This window comes from Dendrobium catenatum, unplaced genomic scaffold, assembly GCF_001605985.2.
Source record: "Dendrobium catenatum unplaced genomic scaffold, ASM160598v2 fragScaff_scaffold_261, whole genome shotgun sequence".
Classification (NCBI taxonomy): Eukaryota; Viridiplantae; Streptophyta; class Magnoliopsida; order Asparagales; family Orchidaceae; genus Dendrobium; species Dendrobium catenatum.
In genome coordinates, this window is record NW_021318723.1 from 1,364,751 (window position 1) to 1,390,949 (window position 26,199).

The following is a 26,199-nucleotide window of genomic DNA, read 5'->3' on the forward strand; positions in this document are numbered from 1 at the left end:
GACTATCAAGTGTCCATTTCACAAACCAACTTAATGTAAATTTTTTAAATAATATAAGTTATTTTATGAATATTTTTCTATAATTTTTGAAATACCTAAAGAATTTCTATGAATTTTATACTGAAAAATTTATTAAAATATTATTATTATATTTTATTCTATAAATATCTAAAAGCACTTAGTTATATTTTCTTAAACCATTTTATTAAATTTCTTCTCGGCTTAACAGAGAAGAAATTTGGGAGATTTGAGAAGAAATAGTAGAGAGAGAAAAAAGAATTTGGATTTTGACTGTGGTAGAGCAATTTTTGTCCATTATCCCAGTTGGGAAATTTGCTCTTCTCGAGGTAGGTTACGTTTTGCTTATTTCAGATTTCAATAATTTTATATTTTTAGTATTTTTTCATTTAAATTTGTATTTTCGTTACTGAAAAATAATTATAACTTTGTTTTGGTAAAACTTCAACTACGTAACTTTTTATATGTTCTACACAATTTGTGGTAATTTAGTTATGTTTAGAAATTGTGAATTTTTACTCAGTGGTATTCTTGTTGTCTAACGTTGAGACAAATTGGCAATTTTTGAATTCAATCCAATTATGTTTTAATTAATGAACTACATTGAAAAATATATTGTAAAGTATTATGATGTGATGCCGGCGCGCGCCAATGGGTAGCTGAGGTGAGATTCTGTTACGCCGACGCCAGTCGATGGTCGAGGTTGGATTCTGTTACGCCGGCGCCAGTGGGCGGCCGAGCTAGGTGAGATTATGTTACGCCAGCGCCAATTGGCGACCGAGGTGTGATTCTGTTATGCCAGCGCCAATGGGCGACCGAGGTGTGATTCTGTTATGCCAGCGCCAATGGGCGACCGAGGTGGGATTTTATTATGCTGGTGAGATTATGTTATCTAAGTGTTATTATGTCTAAGCCAATAGGCTACCGAGGTGGGGTTTTGTTATGGAGTATTTTCTTATAATGTAGTTCATTTTAGTATTTATTATTTAATTATATTTAATTTTAGTATATGATTCAGCACAATATTCTCAGTTCTTTTGATTTTGATTATTGATTTCTATTTTAGACTACGATAGTCTACTAAGTCGTGTTAGCTCATTCATATTTTTGCTTTTATTTTCAGGCCTGAGGAAGGGTATGGAGCAAGTTGAGTAGCTGGGTTAGCAGACTCTGATCTGTGTTGTAGGTATATTTTGTTAGTTTTGATTTTTGCTGGCTTGACTTTTATTTTTTATAGTGTTATATGTTGCCAAGCACTCTTGTAAATAGATTTTAGATTATAAATGTTTTGGATTATATATGGAAACATCATGTTTAATTAGATTCAGTAGTCTTCTGTCTTATATTATATTCAATAGTGGCTCTGTATAGTATATAAATTATATTTTTGTTTTAGTACTATTCCAACCATATCTTAGGATCAGTCTTGTCACAATCGGATATGGTGTGACCTGTGTGATATCGGGTCATATCAGGTCGGGTTGTGACATTACCTTCATTGGATCTCCATCACCAGAGTATTGCTCGACCGTCATCATTTTACAACTGCTTCACCATCATCATCAGACCACCACCCGATTGGCTACTATCGTCAGAGCACATCCATTGAACCACCGGTAATCAACTGTCAGACCACCATTGCCAAACCATTTCTGCCCAACCTTGATTATCAAACCACCACTTTCGAGTTAGACTACTGCCGCCCGACCTCCATCATTAGATTGCCCTCGCTTGACCTACGTCGCTGCTTGACCTTCATTCTTATCCACAACCGTCCCAGTAGCCATAAATTTTCTACCACGCAGCAGTAATCATTATTTCTATTCAATGCATGCATGCAGCCTGCAGACACGATCGATATAAAGGTATTTAAAATAAATCTCACCTAACTCTACCCCTTCATTCATCATTATATTGCTTCTTCGTTCAAAATAATACTATATATTTCTACAGAAAAAGCTCTCCAATCTTGAGGTATATTCGCTCATTACTGCATGCAGGCATGATTTACAGGTTTTTAAGACAGATCACGTCTGCATGCATAGATCGACGTCAGCGAGAAGTGATTATGGAGTCGTTCGATCAACTTCTCCAACCAAATTATTCATTACCAACATCTCCCAGCTTAAGCTAACTGTTCACACCGACAGCTTCAAATTATTTATTCTGCATTTTTAATATGCGCACTACCAAAAAAATGAATGTTTTCGCAGCATTTTATACTAGCAGTTTTATAACCGCTGCTGTAGATAGACATAAACTGCGATTTTAACCGCAGTTAAATTCACCTTCAAAAAAGTTAAATTTTTATAGTATTTTGTACCAGCGGTCCTCCGACTCTTCCCCTCTTTTCCGCTCGACCCCTCTCCATTCGCCTTCGTGTGATAGACGGAGTTTTGAACGAGTAGCCAAAAAGCTTCTTCACCTCCTTCGAAGACGTCCTTCCTGTCAGATACGAAAATCACCCTCCTCAAGCCCTAGCCGAACTCCTTCCTCGCCATTTTCTGTTCGAGCGGCAACAGCGACCACAACAAGAGCTAAGTCGCCGCGAAGGTAGCCATTCTTCCTTATAGTCGAACTGAGAGTCTCAAGAATATGAACCCAACGACACCAAATCCAACCTAATCCGAACCCAAACGGGTCCAAATCAAGGGTGAGAAGCACTGTTGGATGGTTCGAACCACAATTTGGATTACCAAACAGTTTCCAAATATAACGTGCTCATAGTCGAATCGAGCAGCTCGATGAGATGAATCCAACGAGGCCAAGATCACCGAATTCCGACATCACTAAAACATCCAAATATCCATCAAACGGTCCATGATCAAGGGATTCAACATCGGCCGTCGGATATTCAACCACTCCCCCTTTACCCTTGATCTCTCACCTATTTACAGACCATGACACTCCAAAAATTTATAAATAGACCTCTCATTTCCCTTGAAAGAGGATCCAAGCAAGAAGTAAGAAGAGAAGAAGGAATAAGAGAAGGAAGAAGCTCCTCCTCGACCACCGCTAGAGTTCACCGGACTGCCTTCACCGGACCACCTCCTGAGGCCCTCATCTTCACCAGACCACCATCTGAGGCCCTCGCCTTCACCGGACCACCACCTGAGGCCCTCGCCTTCACCGGACCACCACCTGAGGCCCTCGCCTTCACCGGACCACCACCTGAGGCCCTCGCCTTCGCCGGACCACCACCTGAGGCCCTCGCCTTCGTCGGACCACCACCTGAGGCCCTTGCCTTCGCCCGACCACCACCTGAGGCCTTGAACTCTGCCATACCAACACTTGAGGCCCTAAACTCTGCCAGACCATCAACTGACGTCAAAATTCTGTCAAGTTACTATCGGACTACTAACTGACACCCCAACGTCGCTGCTTGACCTTCATTCTTATCCACAACCGTCCCAGTAGCCATAAATTTTCTACCACGCAGCAGTAATCATTATTTCTATTCAATGCATGCATGCAGCCTGCAGACACGATCGATATAAAGGTTTTTAAAATAAATCTCACCTAACTCTACCCCTTCATTCATCATTATATTGCTTCTTCGTTCAAAATAATACTATATATTTCTACAGAAAAAGCTCTCCAATCTTGAGGTATATTCGCTCATTACTGCATGCAGGCATGATTTACAGGTTTTTAAGACAGATCACGTCTGCATGCATAGATCGATGTCAGCGAGAAGTGATTATGGAGTCGTTCAATCAACTTCTCCAACCAAATTATTCATTACCAACATCTCCCAGCTTAAGCTAACTGTTCACACCGACAGCTTCAAATTATTTATTCTGCATTTTTAATATGCGATTAGAGAAGGACAAAAGAGTTATAAATTATAGTGGCAATTAATGAAGGATCAATAATAATGCAACATAACATATATCTTAAGCTAAACCTAATACCTCCAAATCTCTTCCTTAAATAAAAAAAAAAAAAAAAGACATGCAGATTCAGAGCATTTAACGTATATAAATGTGAGAAAAAGTAGCACAAATGAAAAGTATTAGATTAAGATATTAGTTAGGTCAGCGTCATTTGAGATGACTTTTTTACTATTTAAAATAGCTTTTTATTATTTTTTTATTAAAAAACTGCTTTAAGAAGCAGTAAAAAAGTCATCCTAAATGAAGCCTTAAAACTCTTTAGTAATGGTAGAACTCGAATAAGTTATATGTTAAAAAATTTGCATTGATAAAGAAAAAATTTTATGTCAAAGCTTTTGCATAAATATCTTGTAAATATTTAGATAAAAGAATACATGAGAGATTAGAGTTTGTATGTAATGAACGCAAAGAATAAAGACATGACGTTGGCCAGGCTGGTCTTAGATCTATTATGTAATTAGTAAAATTATAGAGGTTTATTCTTGCTCTCAATTGGAGAATATAATATTACAAAGTAATGAACTTAAGTTTATTCTCTTTTTAATTGTAAATTAGCTTCTTGGAGAATTAATGGTGGGATGTTGATGGCAGTAGGAAGATATTAATTGGGTAACGACAGTCGGATGATGATAGTGGACAAAATTGATCAAATAATAACATTCAAGCAATGATAATTGATATGTTATTAAAAAATTATCTTGATCAGCCACGCATGTCAATGCAAAATCAAATTGGAAACTTTCAAAATTAAAATTGGGACCATATGAACTCGGATTTCAGAAAACTTAAAGTTGAACTGAGCATCTCGAGAATACGAATCCAACGACACCAAATCCAACCTAATCCGAACCTAAACGGGTCCAAATCAAGGGTGAGAAGCGCTGTTGGAAGGTTCGGACCACAATTTGGATTACCAAACAGTTTCCAAATATAACCAACTTATAGTCGTATCGAGCGGCTCGACGAGACAAATCCAACGAGGCCAAGATCACCGAATTCCGACATCAATAAAACATCCAAATGTCCATCAAACAGTCCATGATCAAGGGATTCAACATCGGCCGTCCATCCGACCACTCCCCCTTTACCCATGATCTCTCACCTATTACGGGCCAAGCCACTCCATAAATCTATAAATAGACCCCTCATTTTCCTTGAAAGGGGATCCAAGCAGAAGTAAGAAGAGAAGAAGGAATAAGAGAAGGAAGAGAAGGAAGAAGTTCCTCCTCAACCATCGCCTGAGTTCGCCAGACCACATTTGCCGAACCACCACCTGAGGCCCCGTCTTCGCCAGACCGCCACCTGAGGCCCTCGCCTTCGCCGGACCACCACGTGAAGCCCTCGCCTTCGCCGGACCACCACATGAGGCCCTCACCTTCGCCAGACCACTACCTGAGGCCCTGAACTCCGCCATACCAACACTTGAGGCCCTAAACTCCATCAAACGATCAACTGAAGCCAGAATTCTTCCAAGTCACTATCGGACTACGTACTAACTAACGCCTTAACTTTCAAGTGATGCCATATTTAACACTAGACTTCAACCATACGGTTGACATTTGTAATCTGATGGTCCTCAAGGATGAGTCAGCCCATTGTATTCAACTCAAATTCTAGTGAAATCTTTTCAACTAGGCTAGGCACCGTGGTTTTTCCCCGGCCCTTTGCAAGGTTTTCCATGTAAAAAATCATATGTTCTCTGTATGTGAGCTGGATATCCATGCAATGCTAAGACGTAAAATTACAACTCTATCACCGCGTATATTGTAGCCCGCAACAACAATAAAATGATAATAGATGGGAGGTTTAGGCTGAGCGAAGAAAATGAAACGTTGATTGATAGAAGTGAAGGTCAAACGATGATAGTTTGATGACCTTAGTTTTGGTGGCAATCATTGGCGTCGAATGTTTGATAAAGTTATGTAGTTCTTCAAATCTATATGATCTCTCCAAATTGAAGTCAAGACCCCCTTCATGTATCTACTTATTATTTTCTTATAGTGAAAGTTTGATAAATTTAACTAAAATTCTACAACACTCTATTGGATGGTTCATACTAAATTCTTTAATCAAAGATCATTTATTCAATATTTGAGTACTTTCAGTACTATTAAATTCGATATTTGGAGTAGTTTAATTTAACTACAAATGTTAGCAAAGTTATTTCAGTATTTTAGGCACCAATTAAGCTTCTAGAGATTATTTTTTAGCCATTTTGGCGAGTTTCAAGCCTAAGTTTTCACTTTTCAGTTATTTTGAGAGAGAGAGAGAGAGAGAGAGAGAGAGAGAGATAATGAGTTTTATTCTTCATAGTCTTTATTTTTCTATTCAAACTAATAAAAAAATCTGGAGGAAAATTTCATTTTTTGCTCTTCCTCAATGCATGCATATAGTCTATCCCTTCATTCATGATTGTTTCTAATCTTTCTTCTCCATTCAAAATAGTACTAATAAATAATAATCATGTGATATATTCCCTCAATGCATGTAAGCACGATTTACAGCCTTTTAACTCAAAGCGTCGACGTCAGTGACCAGTGGTCATGGAGTTTAATAAACTTCTCCAACCAGATTACTTATGACCATCTTCTTCAAAGTATTTATTTTGCAATCTTATTAGGAGATCGATCAACTATAAAAGGATCAATGGAGATTTGAAAGAAATCCATCAGCGAGGAGGAGAAAAGGAGAAAGAAATATTTGGAAGAAAGAGCTGCCTGAGCAGTTCAAAATATATATGAACATGTCGACTACTGTAAGTTCTGTGTTCAAGCTTGGGAAGTACACAGTGAATCTCCTCAGCGTCAGCAATAAGAACTCTGCATCTGTGTCTCCTCCTCCACCGAAGCCTCTTCTTGTCTCAACACCTAGCGATGAAGGAGAGTTTCCTGTTCTCATCTTCCTCCATGGAACCTTTCTCTGCAATTCCTTCTACTCTCAGCTCCTCCAACACATCTCATCTCATGGCTATATTGTGGTCGCCCCTCAGGTTAAGTATTACTAACTCTTTCATTAAGTTAGTTATTCCTTAGGGGGTGTTTGGTATCGGATTGGATTCAACTTTAGTAGGATTTAGTAAATCTTAGACTGATGAAGCTTGAAAATTGTTTGGCATGATAAATATTAAATCCTGTTAAATTTAGAGAAGTAGTTTGACAACATATTACAGGATTTAAAATAGTTAGAGATTTAAAATTGAAGGAGTAATATTAAGTAACATCAATACACCTGTTATAAATTTGTGAAGGTAACTTTCTTCCTTCGGCGCGCTTCTTCGGCCGAATCTCCGCCGAAGAATGGGATTATGATTTACCTGGATTTATGACGTCCCGGATTTACAGACGCGCGGAATACGTTTGGCTGGATTTAAGTTAAATCCTACTTAAAACTACAGCCAAATCCGATACCAAACACCCCCTTAGAAAATCATTTAGTGAATAAGCTTTAATTTTCCTGATAAAATCCTGCTGGTTTCTTCAACATATACTACTTTCTGCAGCTCTACATCGTTACAGGGTCTGATGCAACTAAAGATATTTCTGATGCCGCAGAAGTAACGGATTGGCTAGTAAAAGGTCTGGTTAAAATCCTTCCCAATAATGTTCAACCCAATCTCTGCAAACTAGGCATCGCCGGCCACAGCCGCGGCGGCAAGGTTGCATTTGCTCTTGCTCTGGGCTATGCGAAGACCTCGCTCACCTTTTCAGCTCTACTGGCAGTCGATCCAGTCGACGGAACAAGCAAAGGAAATCAGACCAATCCACCCATCCTCACCTACATTCCGAGCTCTTTCGAGCTAAAAATGGCGGCTTTGGTGATCGGCTCCGGCCTCGGCGAGTTTAAGAGGAATTGCTTGCTCCCTCCCTGTGCTCCAGAGGGAGTGAGCCACCAGGAGTTCTACGATGAATGCAGAGCTCCTGCTTGCCATCTTGTGGCTAAGGAGTATGGTCACATGGACACATTGGATGATGACACCAAAGGAATTGTAGGGAAAGCTAGTTATTGCTTGTGTGCCAAGGGGAAGACGAGGGAGCCTATGAGGAACTTTGTCGGTGGAGTCATGGTGGCTTTTATGAGAGCTTATTTGAATGGTGATATGGAGGATTTGTTAACTCTGAAGGGTGATCCTGACCTTGCAATACCTATTGGTGTATCAATAGCATCCTTTCAGCTCGAATGAAAGGGCAAATTATTACGTCTGGTGTCTGGATTCGTCCGGACATCAATTCAGACTCGCCACGTCACTAAAATACATCGGATTCTAGTGTATTTGAGTGTGTAGTGCGTCTGAATTGAATTTTCGGACGTCTGGTGACCGGACGTAATAATTCGCCCGAATGAAAGACCATCTTTCCATGGTGAAATTATTTTGTGCGGATATGTGTACACCATTCGGAGATGAATCAGAATACGTCACGTCACCCGTTTGATGTGTAACGGATGACTTGGCACATTCTGATTCGCATCTGAATGATTCGGTGCCCGCACACAATAATTTCTATTTTCCATGTGTGTTGTAGATAGCTCGACTCGACCGGCATTACCACAATAGGAATAAATACTTTGAGACTATCTTTGTGAGAGTTAGTAATATTAGAGCTAATATGATCCTTTGCTCTAAATATTTGTTCTTGGGTTTTAATTCGTTTTCTATCATAAATGGTTGATGCGAATAATATTTCATTTGGGATAGCTTTTCTTCCTATTTTATTTGTCAAATCTCAGCCACAATTTTATTTGATCAATATTTTTTCACTGCTTTTAATAAATTTTTGTGATAGAAATTTATTTTCTATAGCAGCTTTAAAAAAACTTTTTTTTTTATTAATTTTTTTTATTATTTTTTTGCAGCTTTAAAAAAAACTACTTTATCCATAACAATTTTATAACAACCTTTTATAAAAAGGTGCAATTGTTCCAAATGGATCATAAGACTTTTTTTTTTATATAGCTTTCTTAATGTTTAGTAAAGCTGTTATGGAAAAAATAATTTTTTTAAAGCTTTCTAGCAAAAAAATGATTTGAAAATAATAAAAAAATAGTGGCTAAATAAAAATTATGATTGTGATATGAAAAATAAAGTGTAATAAAATTATCCCAAACAAAATCTAAAAATTATTCGCAATTATGTGAAATGAAAAAGTCCTAAGATTACAAATTTGTACAAATGTTTATGAACCATTTATTAATGCCAATCAACTCTTATGAACGATTTATTAATGACAAACAAATCCTAAGAAAGAAGACCAATAATTTAATATGATCCTATTCAAAAAAATAATTGTGGCAATTGAGAGTGTACGCTAGAAAATAATTGTTATAATATTGAATCATATATAATTAGAAATATATATTTATTAGAATTAATTTGATTTACTTTAGGGAAAAAATTATTTAAATTAATTACGGTCTTTTTTAACTTAAGTCATCAAATTTAGAATTATTTTAAGATAAAAAAAGTATATTAACAGCTAATTTGACTTGTATTATATATATGATGACAAATTAATATGGTTCTATCCAAAAGAATTATATATATATATAATGTGATTTGATTTAATTTTAAATAAATATTTTAAAAAATAAAATTAATTAGATTTTATTTATTTTTTTTCAAAATTAATTATCAACCTATCTAGAAAAATTATTATTCATTGAGATGCTGCTTCAAAAAAAAAATCATCATTTCATGATTAAGAAAAAACTCTTATGAAAATCTAATTTATGATCTTACAATAGGGGTGTCAAAATAGGGTGATGGGTCTAGTTTAGATCAGACTTGAATCCAATTAACTCGTATATGACCCATTTAATAAATAGGTTAAAAGACAAATCCCAACTTGACCCGATAACAACCCAAATGACCCAAACCTGACACATCAACCCATTTTGGTTAAGAAAAAAATTATAACTTATTAACTATAAAACTTAGGATATTTGATAAGAAAATAAAAATAACAGGATAATAAATGAGTCCTTTTTTGGTCAAAAGCGAGTTCGTGAATCAACCCGAATCTGACTTATTTAATAAATGGGTCTGAATATGAATTATTCGGGTTGAGTTGACGGGTGGGATCATTTACTATTGACTCTTTAAATGATCTTGATTTATGAATGAAAAATGGTTACGAATGCCATCAACAAATTTGCCTTTGCACACTAAAATCCTCTTGACCTTCTTTCCTCCCCATACTACTGTTGCTCCTGTCGCCCTCTTCAATCCCTTGCACGAAAACCCAAAGCCTAGCTTCAGTCGCACAATATAAGAGGCAAGAGAGGAAAGAAAAGCTGATTTAAGCAAAGTAATTAACTAATTAATAAATCTAAGATCTAATTCAATATATTAATAAAGATCAATATTTCAACGACAATAACAACAACATCAAACATTTATCATAATATGTGAGATCGGCTAGGTGAATCCTTTTTTCTCTATTGTGTCAAATTCTCATTTAAATCTAATATAAAAATTTTATTTTTAAAATTTTCTATAGAGACTTTTAGATTTACTTCTATCTTTTTTAACTTACGTCAAATATAATGCATCTATTCTCCTAACCAGGTCATTGAAAGGCCAGCATTTTATGTGCTCAAACCATGTAAGGCGACTCTCTCAAATCTTATTTGCCATTGGAGCTACCCGGCCAAACTTTTCATATATGTACTTGTTTCACATTCTGTCTCTAAGAGTGAAGTCACTCATTAGGGCTGCTAACGAACCAGACGTTCGACTAGCTACTCGTTGTTTGATTCGATTAAAGTTTGTTTGTGTCGTTTAGTTAGCTAAACAAATAAATTTGAACAATATTTTAATTATTTGATTTTTAAATAAACAAGCTTGAACACTAATTTGTTCAACTCATTAATTTATGTTCGTGAACAACATCATTTAAAGCTCGTGAACAAGCTTGAAATTAGGCTCGATTCGTGTTCGATTAATGTAAAAGAGACATTTCACATTTGTTCATGTTTGCTCGATTCTCGTTTAAATGATATATTTGGTATTTAAAAAAAAATCACTAAATATGTTTACGAACATGCTCAATGTAATTATTTGTTAGGAGGTTCGATAAAGCTCATTTGTTAAGTTAATAAACATCTATAAGTAGAGCTCGTTCATAGTTCATTAAGGCTTGTTTGTTTAAAGCTCGATAAGCACTAAACGAACTGAACATGAACCAAACATAAACATTCATTAATTTAAACGAACACAAACAATAAAGCTCGAATCAAACACAAACGAAACTTGAACAAGCTGATAATAATGAACACAAACATAAACACTCACACATATACTCGACTCGGTTCTTTTGCAGCTCTATCACCCATCCACTTGAGCATGCTCATATCAGCAACACTTAACTTTAATTTTATATTTATTTTTTAATGGAAAACCATTTGCAAAAATTAAGATCAAAATTTCATTCCACTTATATAGATCATCATTGATATATCATCAAAAATTATCTTGATCGGGCACGAATCTCGATGCAAAATCATGTTGAAAACTTCAAAAATTAAATTCTAGATCATATGAACTCTGATTTCAGTAAACTTAAGGTCAAACTGAACGTCTCAAAAATATGAACCCAATGGCACCAAATTCGACTCAATCCAAGCTTAGATAGGTCCAAATCAATGACCCAAAGCAGATTTAGAAGGTTAACACCATAATTTGGATTAACAAACAGTTTTCAAACATGACATGCTTATAGTCGAATCGATAGGATTGACGAGACAAATCCAATGAGCCCAATATCATCAAATTTTGATATTATTAAGATATTCAAATGCCTGATAAATGGTCCATAATCATGGGATTCAATATCGGCCGTCCATTCAAACCACTCCCAACTTGCCCTTGATCTCCCTTTTATCTACTGATCATGTCACTCTTAGAAAACTATAGGTAGATCCTTCATTCCTCATGGAAGGGGACAAGAAGGAAGGAGGGAAAGAAGGGAGGAGAGGAAGAAAAATCATGCCACAAGCTCCATCTCACCGCCTCATGGACTCCGACCGACGTGGGACTTCCACCGGTCACCGGATTTCTACCAGACTCTAGACTTCCTCCCGTCGTTGGATTTCTACTTGAGGCCGGTCTTCCACCCATTGCCAGACTTTGATCAGACATCCGAAGTCGAACTTCCGCCCGCCATCGGACATCTGTCCATCACTGGACTTCTACCCAAAGCCAGACTTTCGCCCATTGCCGGACTTTTGCGAGTCACCGAATTTTTGTCGGACTTCTGCTAGACATCGAAATTTTGCATAACGCTAGATTTCTACCTGATGTCAAACTTCTGCCTGTTGCCGGACTTCTGCCCGACGTTGGACTTGCGTCAGATTTTTACTCGACGCCAGATTTCCGCCCATTACCAGTCTTGTGCTTGACGCCGGACGTCTGCTCGTCCTCGGACTTATACCCAATGTCAAACTTTCGTGCGTTGCTCGATTTCTACTTGATGTTGGACTTCCGCACGTCAACGATCCTTCCAACCTTTATAGCTAGAAAACAATTTTTTTGACATTCGTCGCTCGCCGACTACGATCTTTCCGACCTCCGTCACCCGCTGACTACGACCCTTCTAACCTTTATCACAAGACAACAGTCCTTCTAACTTCCGTCGCCCGTCGAATACGGTCATTCCGACTTTCGTCACCAGATAACGGTCTTTCTGACCTCCATCGCCCAATGACTACCGTCCTTTTGACCTCAATCACCAGACAACTATCCTATTGACCTCTGTTGCCCGTCAACTACGATCCTTCTGACCTCCATCACCAGACAATAATCTTTCTAATGTCCGCCACCCGCCCACTACGGTCATTTTGACCTCCATTGCCTGCTGACTACGGTCCTTCCGACCTCCATCGCCTGCCGACTACAGTCCTTTCGACCTTTATGCCTGCATACTACGGTCCTTCTGATCTCTGTCGCCCGTCAACTACGGTTCTTCTAACCTTCGTCACTAGATAACGGTCGTTCCAACCTTCGTCGCCTGCCGACTACGATCTTTTCGACCTCCATCGCCTGACAATGGTATTTCCAACCTCCGTCACCCACTAATTATGCATGGTCCTTCCGACCAAACGAACATGTCAATAATGATTCTACATACTCCCACTATGTAATGCACTCTATATAATGTATATTTGTTACATCAAGACAAAGCCTTCCACCCAAGGAAGGGCCTCATTTGTAATCAACTATAAATACTAATGGATTCATTTAAATTGGGCCAGCCCCATAGTTTTTTCTCATATTCAGGATCTTCTACATAAAAATCTTGGTGTCTCTTATAAATGCTGCACCCTCTATTTTTATTTGATTGTGTGCTGGATATATATTCGTACAAAACTAATATGTTAAACTATATATTTCTCTACGCCATGGATATTCTAGTACGCAACATTCATAAATACGACATATGTGCTCGAAAGCCAAATGCAAAAATATGTGGTTGCTCATAGTTTTTGTTTGAAAATAATTTTTTATCGAATTAAATTATGAGAAATTGACAACTTTCACATAATTTAGTTTTTAAATAATAACGTCCTTAAAATTTAGGACGATCAGATTACAATCAATCTTTTCAGGATTGAAAATCAATTACAACGCCAGACAGAGTTCCGGCGTCGTTCTGAAGTTGAGCAGAATTTCAGTGTCGTTTGAAAGTCTGGTAGAATTCTGCGTCGGGCAGAATTCCGGCGTTATTTGGGAAAAATCCAGGCGTCACTCGGGCGTCCGGCCTAATTTCGGCATCACACTGGTGTCGGGCAGAACTCCGACGATTGTCGAAGAGGAGTTATTCCCTCCTATCCTTCCCTTCTCTTCTTCTCTTCTTCTCTTCTTCTTGCTTTTAGCTTCTAGCTTCTAGCTTCTTGCTTGGGTCCCCTCTCATGAGAAATGAGGGGTCTATTTATAGATTTCTTGGAGTGGCATAGCTTGTAAATAGATGTGAGATCATGGGCAAATAGGGAGTGGTCGAATGGACGGTTGATATTGAATCCTTTGATCGTGCATCGTTCATCAGACATTTGAAGGCCTTAATGATGTTGGAATTCGGAGATCTTGGGCTCGTTGGATTCGTCTCGTTGAGCCGCTCGATTGGACTATAAGCTCGTTAAGTTCGAAGACCGTTTGGCAACTCAAATTGTTGTACGAACATTCCAACACCACTTCGGGTCCTTGATTTGGACTCATTTGGGCTCGAATTGAGTTGAATTTGGTGTCGTTGGGTTCGTATTTCCGAGACGCTCAGTTTGACTATAAGTTTACTGAAATTGGAGTTCAGATGATCCCGGATTTAATTCTTGAAGTTTTTCGGCTCGATTTTGCCTCAAGATTCGTGCCCGATCAAGATAATTTTTTGAGAATATATCAAAGACTAAAATAGACCAATATTTCATTTGGTGTATAAAATATATGAAAAATATGATCCTATTACAAAATAATAATAATAATAATACTAATAATAAATGTAGGTCTCGATAATGCTTGCATGAAAATAATTTGTGCAAGATTGAATCATAATTAAGGATTAGAAATATTTGCCAATTTAATTTTTGAAAATAATTTAAATTAGCAAAAACCAATTTATCTTTTTTTCTTCAAACCCAATTATTATTATCATAAAAAATATCGTTCGTTGAGATAAAAAACACAAAAAAAGACACCGATCATTTTAATGATTAATAAAAAGCCAAATATTTCATTTCACCTATAAAGATTGTGAAAATATGATTTGAGTTAAAATGTGAATGAAAAAAAAAATTCTATTGAATTGAACCACAAAAAATACAAAATATCTATTATATTTGATTTGATTAAGGGCTTAAAAATGATGACTTTGCTGATTGGTTCGGGCCTGGCAATCATTGGAAGGATATAGTTAATTATCCCTCGTGCTCCGAAGTAGGGGTGTCAATTTCGGGTCACGGATCGGGGTTGGGTCAAATCCGAAATTGACCCGGCACTATTCGGGTCAACCCGAACCCAACCCTTTTTTTGCAAACTGGTCGGTTTTTCGGACCCGAACCCGACCTGCTTTGGGTCCGAGTCAACCTGACACGACCCAAATGACTCGGTGACAGCAAAAAACTGCTAGTTTTCGGGTCCAAAATTAGGTCAATATTTGGCTTTTGGGGGAAAAACATGTCAATCTCGGGTTGTCTGGTAAAAAAAGGGTAAGCTTCGGGGCAATTCCGAATAAAAAGGTCAACCCGAACCCGACCCGATTTTTGAAAAGGGTCGAATTGTTGAAGAAAAACCTGATCCATTTCAGGTTAGGATTGACCCTAACCCAAAATTTTTAGATCAAATTTTCGGGCCGTGTCAAATATTGACACCCCTACTCCGTAGGGATTGAACCACCAAGAGTTCTTTGTTGAATGTAATCCTGCTACATGCTTTTATTGCTTTTCATATTGTGGATGGGGTTTATGGTCAAATGAATGTATTGCATAATAAGACCAAAAGAACTAGAGGTGAAGCTGTTCGGATTTCTTAGAGGAAGGAAATCTTGCATGATCTACAAGCTCTTCGATTTCTTAGATAAAGGTTTCGTTTGGGACGATTTTTTTACTGCTTCTTGAAGCAGATTTCTAGTACAAAAAATTTAATTTTTATACTAAAAAGCTCCTCCAATAAGCAGTAAAAAAGCCGTCCCAAATGAAGCCAAAGATTTCCTTCCTCCAAGAAATCTCAACAGAAGCAACTTATTGCATAATTGGGTGCCAATGGGAAGACAACAAAGCCTGCGAGGAACTGTTTGGGTGGAGCCATGATCGCATTTATGTGAGCTTATTTGAATAGTGACATGAAAGATTTGTGGGATCTAAGGGATAATGCAGAGCTTATAATACTTATTGCACCATCAATAGACTCTTTTTAGCTCGAAAAATGACCTATTTGTAATTCTATCTATAAATATATTAGGGTTGATAGCCTGACTTAAGTGCATTGAGTCGGCACCACCACTACGAGAATGCTTATACAATTTGGATTGTGTTAACACCAGCTTATGTATTATAATTGATAGTAGAGAAAGAAAAAAACAAAATAGTAAAATCGTTCATTATCTGTGGATTTTTCCAGCGGATTATTTTTCGGTGGATTGTTCCAGCGGACTATTTTTCGGCGGATTTTTACGATGAAAAATTTCCGACTAATTTTTTGGTATATTTTCCAGTGACTTTTCCGGCGGATTTATTTTCAGCGGATTTTAATAATTTTTGAAAAAAAAACATATATTCGTAATTTCAAAATAAGAATTAAAACTATTAGAAATAAACTAATAATATTAACTAACTAAAATTAATTATTTAAATATTTAACTAAAATGATTAAAATTTTAATATTATTTATTTATTAAGTAATTAATTTTAATATTCTATTTTAATTAATTAATAATTTAATAGTTTATTTTGCTTAATTATTAATTTAATAATTTATTTTAATTAGTTATTATTTTAATAACTTATTTTAATTAATTTTTACTTTTAATTTTAGTATAATTATAGTTTAAATATAAAAGAGGAACTATTATAATGCATTTTCCTTTCTAGCAAACTAGGTGGGTCTTTAAAATTATTTTCAGGATTCAATTTGAATCCAACAGGCGTCACGCCGTGGGCAATTGCGTCATGGGGGTAAGGTGGTCACTGCTAGGGCAATAGGGCAACGTAGCGGGCGGGTAGCAGCCAATATAATAACGATTGGTATGACAACGGGCTTTGCTAGTCTCAAATTTCATTCTGCAACTACCGAGTCACCTATGCACAATCACTTTGACATACATACATTATATGGTAAAAAAAACTAAACCTTCATTTGAAGTTCTATATCATTGTTAGAACATATAGAAGAATATGTTGATGTACCCCATTAGCATATATTATCTATTTATGTTGACAAAAAATAATTCATGGCTATACAAGTGATTGGTCATGACCTATAAATTTTGGCTTCTATAATAAACTAAAGTTTGATATTTGATGTAGAAAGTTCAACTTGAATCCCTCTTTCGAATCTAAAAATTCGACTAGGATCTATTAGTCGTGCATTATTGTGGCTTCTAATGATTTTTAATGTCATTTATAAATAATTGAACAAGTTTTAGGAACGTGTGACTCTAATGATAATTTCATGTGATTGAGTGGTTATTAATGCATAATTCTTGATTAAAGAATGAACTCTCATATGTGAGTAATATTGGAATATTTGTTGGAATATTTGTGGCAGCATAGATAGTTTATCGACAAATTATTGCACGAAAACCTCTTACACACAGACACATAAAATTAGTTGAAATTAGCTCATAAAAGACAAGATGTGTATGTGAAAATCTACAAAGAGGATACATAATAGGATTTAACGCAATTGAAATAATTCTACTAGTGCATAATGCAGGTTATAAATGATGCGCTTTTTTCATCATTGGGGAATATATTGATGCAATGTATATATGGATAACATCTTTTATGAAGAATGCTAGAGGAGCTTTGAGACATTAAAATTTTCTTCAAGAGATTGTTGAAAGTTTGTTCAATTATTCATTATAGAGGAGGTGACATCAGTGACCAACAAGTCTAGTAAAGCCTTGGTGCTACATACCTAGAACGTCAGCATTAATAGGTTTTGGGATAAATGTCAATGATAGGTGTTACGTACCATTAGTAGTGATGGCATGTAATGAAGTAAACATGCATTAACATTGATGTCCAAGGCGTGCACTGGTCATATTGGCGATGATGCATGTCAATATTATTAGCAGTGGCAGGTGATACAGATGGTAGGCACATACATTCGTGTTAAGGACATGCATTAACTTTATTGACCTTGACATATATTGACCTTTAAGATCTATAAAATCAAAGGGCATTAATATTAATATCAATGGCGTGCAACAATTTTACTAGTGATGACATGTGTTACCTTTTTGGCAATGATACACATAGAGATTGGTATCAATGAAGTGCCTTAAATTATTGGCGATGGTGTGCGACGATACTAATAGTAATAACATATAACAAAATTAGTGAGTGACAACATCGGAATCTACAACATACATCAATATTGTTGGCCACAACATGTGACCAAATTGATATGCATCATCATTGATGTTAATAATATACATCAACTTTGTTGGTGATAATATGTATCAACATTGATATCAGTGATGTACATTAACATTATTGGTGATGGTATGCATCCATATTGTTAGTGACAATAATTAGATAATGATAATCATAAGATCATAATCTATCAAGGATGGTTAGGAAATGGAGTGGGGCCATTGTTGTCAGATGGCTTTGGTCATACAACTGTGATTGGATGATGGTAGTTAGACGATTATGGGTACTAACAATGATCATCAACATTGTTCATTAGGTAGAGCTCTCTTTAACCCTAGGTATGGCTTTAACTCTAAGCTCCTTTTTTTCTTTCTATTTTATCAAAGTATTGAGGATCTATTTATTGCTTTTTGGATTAATATTTTGATAAAATTATCAAAATTTCCCAAACTATCCACCAAATTGACAATATTATTTTTCTTGATCATAAACTAATCTTAGACATTTAAGAGCCTTAATGACATCGAAATTAAGTAATCTTAGCCTTGTTAGATTTCTCTCATCGAGATACCTGTTTTAACTATATAATATATATACAAAGATTCTTCGTCTCTAAGATAGTGTCATGAAATTTCTAACTACATTTAGGTGTTTGAGTTGGGCTCAGTTAAACTTATATCAAGATGCCTTTGATGCTCATTTGAATTTCTATAGACTAAACTTTTTTATTTAAAATAAATTTCATTAGTTATATTGATTTAACTTGTGATGGAGAAATATAAAACGTAGTGTTATTTTCCTTCAAAAATTTAAATGGCCGGCAAAAACATATATTATTTACATTAAATAAAACAAGATGGGCTCACACGATAGGCGCAAGAGCAAGCTTATAACAATCTCAATGGGTCTTCCAAATTAAGTGAAATCACAAACAAAAGCCTTGTGTGGAAATCCTTGTATAAACTTTACAAGGATGATCGCAAAAAATATTGTATGGACATTTTTCTTTAAAATTTGTGCATGCAATAGAAAAAAAAAAATTTACTTCATTTTTCTAATTTGGATTTTTTTATATATATAATCTTACTTATTAATTTTTTCATATGTCTTTTGATGTAACAGTTAATTGAATAAATGCATCATAACTCTCACTACAGGAAAATGCGTTATTACCAGCAGATGGAATCCGCCGGCAACAACCAAAATTGGCTGGAAATACGACATTTCCGTCACATTTTCGACGGTAATTCACGCGTCAGAAAGTCAACACCGACAAATGTTTTTCTCCGGAAATATTTCCAGCGGATCTTCCAATGAAAAAATAGAAGGCATTCGACGCCTTTTTTGTCATCCTACTCCGACGTAAGATCCGTCAGTATTTCTGGCGGACAAGCTACATGTAGAACTGCAATTTAATTAACGTGTTAGAATTGCTACATGAAACTTGATTATGAGAACTTTGCATGTGCAATAAAAACATTCCCTCTGCATAATATTCTTCATGACTTGTGTAGTTAGCAAATAATTCAAATAATTTTTCCCTAACCTTCATTGTCTCAACAATGTAATTACCACCATATAACTGTTTATAGCACCACTCTATGAAACTTAATTGGTATCTAGGATCAAGAATGACAACAATATTCAAAAGATGTAAAAAATCAACCCATTACTTATCAAATTTAGTAAGCATGCTAGTTGCCATTATGCTAATGTATTCAAGCCCGCTAGACTTTTTAAATTTTTGTTATGTGTATGCCGTAGAAACACAAGGGAAATAAAGATTTGCAATTGGATAGCTTGTGCCTAAGAAAACACAAGTTATCTCGTAGAAAGGGGCTAAAAATTTACAAATATTTTCTAATTTGTCCCATTCAATACTACTAGGACAAACTTTGTAATTACTATCAACAAGTTTTAAATGAAAGAAAGCACGTTGATAATAAATAGTTGCATCAAGCATGATAAATGTTGAGTTCCATTGAGTGGGAACTTCTTCCCTCAATCCTCTCTTTGTATCCAAACAACTTTGTTTTGCACATTCATAAAATTTTTGTTTTCTTACATGTGATCCTTTTACATACTTAATGCTCTCCCTAATCTATACTATAGAAATATCAATCTCCTTCATGTCTTCCTGCACAATGAGGTTAACGATGTTCGTAAAACGTCATATATGGAGAAACTCACCATTGCATAACAACCTCCACCCCCTCAAGTTCAAATGATTTATTAAGAAGTCAACCCACACAGTATTAGCATAAGTATTGTCCAAAGTGATAAAGAAAGTTTGCTCAACCTTCCATGCATTTAAAAAAGACTAAAGCTTTCAAATAATACAATTCAGTCATGTGGAAGAGGCATAAAACAAAAATTAATTATCTTCTTTTAGAGTCACCAATTTATTAATAAAATTGAGTTGTCAAACAAATAAAAACATATGTATTCATAGAAGTCTATAGGTTGGAAGTCAAACTAACTCTACTAGTACATCTAGATAATTATGACTGGATATTTCTTTTCTCCCTAATGAACAACTTCTTACAGTGACTTCTAGCTGTATTTCTACGCACTAAAAAAGTCGGGGTGGAGATAATGTAGTACTACACGTTCGTCGATCCATTCTACACACTGAAAAGATAGATCATGCATAATGATGAAAATCGTGGTAGATCACGAAACTCTAGTGGTCAAACTTGTTATATGCTAAGGAAGTAGGTGAGTTAGAAGTTGACTGTAAAATTAACCGCCCTATGTCATGAGCGTTTCTCTTCTTGCAAACTTGCATATACGTTTCAGATTATCAATCCCATTTTTGCTATCATATTAGTATATAATGCCACATTTTTTGTATTTACATCTTTATTTGACATCGACAGCCTAGGGTAACATCTCATAATGAAAAAGCATAATCTTGAGCACAACAATGAAGAGAAACGCTTATTCACGTGAATTGATTTTCATGATGAGTTTGATTTATAGTAAATATAAAAATTAAACGGTATAAAATATTAGTGAGTTAAATACAAACATTAACCAATTCCCAAATACGAATAACCTATCTTACATGTATAAATAAATCGAGTCGAGTATCTGTCTAATCTAGCTAAATTTGTTTAGTTTTTTCTGAGCTCGACACGACTTATTAAAATATTTATGATCTTAAGCTCGAACTCGACTTGTTAGTTGAGCAAGATTTCTTAGTTTTAAATTAAAATTTTCAAATTTTTCTTAAATTTTTTTTTTTATTTTTAACATAAAATTAATTTAAAATATTAAAATGTATTCTACAATGTTAATTTAAATTAACTTTTAAATAAATTTTAAGTTAGTCAAGCAGCTCAATGGACTTTCGAGGCAAGCCAGGTTGAGCTCGAGTTCAATCTCGTTTAATATACGAGCTCGAGTATATGCTTAAACTCAAACTCGTACTTTCGCCTCACTTACATCCCTAACTTATCCATTCATTAACTGCTTTGTAGCTAACCAACCATTAAATAAATACATCTTATTCTGGGAAGCATTGGAAATCAAAGAGAAAATGAGGATGAAAAGATCACGACCGTCTGATATTGATGGGACGGCTGTCAGCAATCATGTAGACCGGATGGTCATCACACTGCCTCAACTATTCCGCTCCCATAGAAAACATTGAAAATAAAGCTGTACTTTGCCTATAAATTTAAATTTAGAATAATTTTATTTTATTCATTTAAATCACATCAATATCAATAATCCTTTATTTTGTAAAATAAATTTATATTAAAATGAGCTTTATATTATGCAAATTAATCAATCAATAATCTCCTCAATAAAAGGAGCCTATGTAAAAATTAAGGAGTTTTTACATACATACCACTTTATACCTTATATTTTATAAATCTAACACCTAAAACTTAAATATTACACAACAACAACTCAAACACAAACTTCACCTCATATCTGCCACTCCGTCAAAAAAATCGCTCACTCCGTCAAAAAAATAGCCCTAAAAATTCTTCACCCGCCGAAGCTTTCTCTCGGGCAGCAGAGGAAGATATCCTCGCCGCTCTTCTTACGGATTCGTCTGGATCCGATCAAGTCCGATCGTCAAATCCTTCTTGAGCTGCAAATCGGTGAGTTCGGGGAGCAGAGATGGGTTATCCGGTTTGTCGGAGCAATGGGGGGCGTGACGGTTCTGAATATCTGTGGATGCGGCTGATCGTGAATGTTTGGAGATTACATTCGTTGTTCTGATGTTTTCTCTTATTTATTCAGTTCATCTTGAAACTTAGATTATCTTGATGTGTAATTAGGACTGCTTCACTCCAATACGTCCCCATTAGGTTAGGTTCAATTTTTCTGTAATTTCGTATCTCTACTTCTTTTGATAAAAATCAGGTTTTACTCCTTTGGGTAGATCTTCGATTTTGCTTTCCTTTTTCTACCGTAATAGCGACTTTAAACTTATATCTGTTTTACAGAATGTTTTATCTGTTTTGGGCTTTAAACTTCTATATGTTTTACCGCAATTTTTTTTTACAGAATGTTTTATCTGTTTTATCTACGACATTTCTGAATGTCATGAGTTTTATCTGTTTTGCCACATAAATGGTATTTTCCACAATCTTTTTTTTTTTGGTTATAGAATGTCATGAGTTTTATCTACCCTAAAAATTTTATCTGTTTTGTTACAGAAAAGGTTGGTTTATTCCAAAACGTCAAATGAGTTCTACGAATTCGTCCGCTACGAGAGATAGACGCCAACGATCTGAAGTTTATTGTCACTGTCACCTGAATTGTGTATTGTACACTTGCCACCGTGGACCTAATAATGGAAGAAAAATTTATAGGTGCGTGAATAACCGAACTGATGACGAATGCAGATACTTCAGATGGATAGATGAAGTTGAAGATGCATCTTTTGGTCTAGACGATGAGCGCAAAGTGTTTGAGGTGAAGGTTATTAATATGCTTGAATGGATGATGTTCTTGATGAAAGTCTTCGTTGTAATTGTTGTTGTTGATGTAACCATCCGTTTGTGTTTGTAACGTGTTGTGCCGACTGCATAAAAGGTTGTTTTTTTTATGTTTAGTTTTGCAACCTTTTATTGATGTGTTGGTCCAAGTGTATTGTAAGTTGTTATGTTGAATTATTGAATAAATTTAGGCATTATTCTCTCCTGTTTGTCATTGTACTGGAAGCTGTAAGAAATAATTTTAACCAAAGTTTAATTGAACTAGAAAAAAGGAAGATAATCTCAAGTAGATCTTTGTTCAGCTCAAAAAAACCTGCAGCAAGGAATTGTTAACTTCATGCTTAAAGTAGCTCAAATTTGAGTTCAAAAAACCTGCAGGAACTGTATATGAATTAATAATTCCAGCTCTTCGTTATGAATATCTGGAAGAAATAACGTGCAAATTTGAGTATGAATTAATAATTCCAGCTCGAAAAAACCTGCAGCAAGTGTATAGACAGATTTCTGAATGGCAAAGTAGCTCAAATTTGAGTTCACGTCAGATTACAGAATGGCAAAGTAGCTCAAAAAAATTGAACGTGCAGATTTCAAAATTGAACGTGCAGATTTCAAATTTCTTTGAATCAAGAAAATGGCAAAGTCATAACAGTCAATACTTTCAAGTTGTTGATACTGCTAGCCCAAAAAAATTATAACAGTGACATCTTCAAACAAAGTTACAGCTGCTTTCTACTAGCTCAAAAAAAATACAGCTGCTTCCTACTAGCTCAAAAAGTCATAACAGTCAATGCTATTAATCCTAAAATCCAGTCACATATGAGAACTCGAAATCTTCAAGTTGATGATCCTCTCCATTCCGTCTGCTTGGCAACTTTGTCCGACTTCTTCGTCCAACATCTGTACGCAAATTGTCCTTGTTATTATTATTTTGCAATGGATTTTTGCAAGTACTCCTATGATGCCCCATAAGCCACAGCGTGAATGCAAGGTAAACCAATTAACTGCCACACTCTGCAACTGCAGATTCTTTGTTCAATATCGACAATATGTCTTGAATGAAGTCCCTCCACCTCAACCGTGAAAAGGCTAGATTGCCGAACAACAAAATGATCTTTCCGCATTGTGATGTTTCTAATATATTCCTCCACATTTGGGACTAACTCATGTTGCCAACTCAAGCTACTCATCCTTCGATGAGCTCTTTGTACCATAAGCTTTCCCCGGATCAAATCGATGAGGTCCACGGCAGGTTTAGTTCTAGCATCATTAACCCATGAGTTAAATGACTCGGCAAAATTGTTGGTATTTGCAGAATGACATATCCCAATCATAAACTGACTCCTTGACCACTTATATGGTAATGAAATAAGATACGAGTAAACTGCATGGCTCAAATGACATAGTTCTACTAGCTTCTCATTGAACTCTGTATTTGTGTAAGCATTAGCGGCCTCCCAGACAAGTCCATGCACTTTTTGGCCATCTTTACAGTGAAATTTTTTTTTAATGTTCTTCCACAAATGACGAATACAAATTCTATGTTCAGCTTCAGGATATACATCTTTTACAGCCTCTCCCAAACCCTTCTCCATATCTGAAATAAAACACAGAGGATATAAAGAAAGACCAATTGTTTCTCCCAAATTTTGGAGAAACCATGACCATGTTCCTTTGGACTCAGTCTCCATCACAGCAAATGCTAAAGTGAATAAGCCATTATTCCCGTCTAGGGCGTTAGCCGATAACAACACACCTAGGTACTTAGACTTAAGATGGCATGCATCCAAACTGATAAGTGGTCTACACCCAGCTAGAAAACCGTCAGCACATACCTTAAAACTAACATAAAACCTTTGGAATGAATGATCTCCACTATTAAATGCATATGTTATATGTGATCCTGGATTTCTATGAAGGAGTTCTGCTGCCAATGTTGGAACCCATTAGTAGTTGTCATCAACTGAACCAAATAAAGCATCATGGGCTTCCTCTCTTGCCCTCCAAAGCTTCATATAAGGTAAGGATAAGCCAAACTCTTTTTCTAGACTACTATTTATATCTTTTGGTGGGATATCTGGGTTCCTCTTTACCATCTCCTGTATCTCGTTGGCAACCCAAGCAGATGTTGCCTGCCTATTCCCAGCTCGATTTATTTCAGGACATGTGTGTACTCCATCTAGTCTCCTAACTTCGAAAGATTGAGTGTCTTCACATAAAGAGGCTCGAATTCTCCATTCACAACCTTGATAGGAACAAGTCGCAATCACACGTTTCTTATCGCTGGCTTTTATCTGAACCCCAAAGTTCTCCTTTATGGCAACTGATCAGAGAGCATTCTTGAAACTTTTTGCATCATTGAAGAAGGTGCCAATACCTATATCTATAGCACTTGTAGTGTCACGCTCCAAGATCTAACTTGGAAAGAATTATTCAATCTATCCATTTAGAAATCTTACCAGAGTTATCAATAGTCTTCAATCAGTAACAAACAGTCCAACAGAATTCTATAATTTAAAACATCAATATACAATTCTATTCATATCTCCAAAGATCATATACAATACTCAGGATCTGCACAAGGATCACATGAAATGAAATCTATCCTGTCCTGAGTACAAAAGAATCACTATAATAAAAAAAAATAAAACCTGAGGATTACTGATCAACCTCAATCTCCTGCTCCCTTGCCCTGGCCTGAAAATATTAACCACATATAATGAGCTTCAAAAAACCCAGCAGGTCACCTAATACCTATAACTGAAATCAAAGCACAATACGGCAGCAATATGCATGTCAATCAGTCAAATCATAGCAGTCAGTTCCACATGATCATTAATTCAATGCAGATACAAAAATCAGTACATAAATAGTATCAATACAGATAACGAAAATTAATGCATGAACATTAATCAGTACAGTAACAATAAGAAACAGTAAACTCCTAAATCCACAGTAGAAGAATCAATAAACAGTTCAAAGGTCCATAAAGCTCAATAAATTCGTGCGTACGTCAATCTCTATAGAAATCAGTCAAATCAGGCAATAAATCATAATAACATTTAAAACAGTTAGAATCAATCAATGCCGTAAAATCGTATCAAAATGTACATTTGCAATTCAGTTACCCCATATCACGTGCTCAGTGCATCACATGCAATCCAATAATCTATGTCACGTGTGCAGTGAATCACATGTCACTTACTCAGTATATCACTTGCATAACGTCAGTACAGTGAATCAATAGTATC

The 26,199-nt window shown here is 35.8% G+C and overlaps 2 protein-coding genes across 3 annotated transcripts; one reads left to right on the forward strand and one right to left on the reverse strand.

Moving 5' to 3' along the window:
• Positions 1-6,541: 6,541 nt before the first annotated feature.
• LOC110115286 (chlorophyllase-2, chloroplastic-like) lies at positions 6,542-8,606 on the forward strand. 2 transcript variants are annotated; one of them, XM_028693322.1, is made up of 3 exons: positions 6,542-6,903; positions 7,414-8,115; positions 8,226-8,606. In XM_028693322.1, exons 1-2 carry the CDS (start codon positions 6,652-6,654, stop codon positions 8,092-8,094), a joined length of 933 nt encoding a protein of 310 aa, XP_028549155.1. In that variant the 5' UTR covers positions 6,542-6,651; the 3' UTR covers positions 8,095-8,115; positions 8,226-8,606. The 2 variants fall into 2 exon arrangements, with proteins under 2 accessions (XP_028549155.1, XP_020704136.1); XM_020848477.2 differs by having other exon boundaries at positions 6,543-6,903; positions 7,414-8,606.
• A 15,298-nt stretch (positions 8,607-23,904) lies between these two features.
• On the reverse strand, positions 23,905-24,639 carry LOC110115290. Its single transcript, XM_020848481.1, has one exon. The coding sequence runs from the start codon at positions 24,637-24,639 to the stop codon at positions 23,905-23,907; it is 735 nt and encodes a 244-aa protein (XP_020704140.1).
• Positions 24,640-26,199: the final 1,560 nt, after the last annotated feature.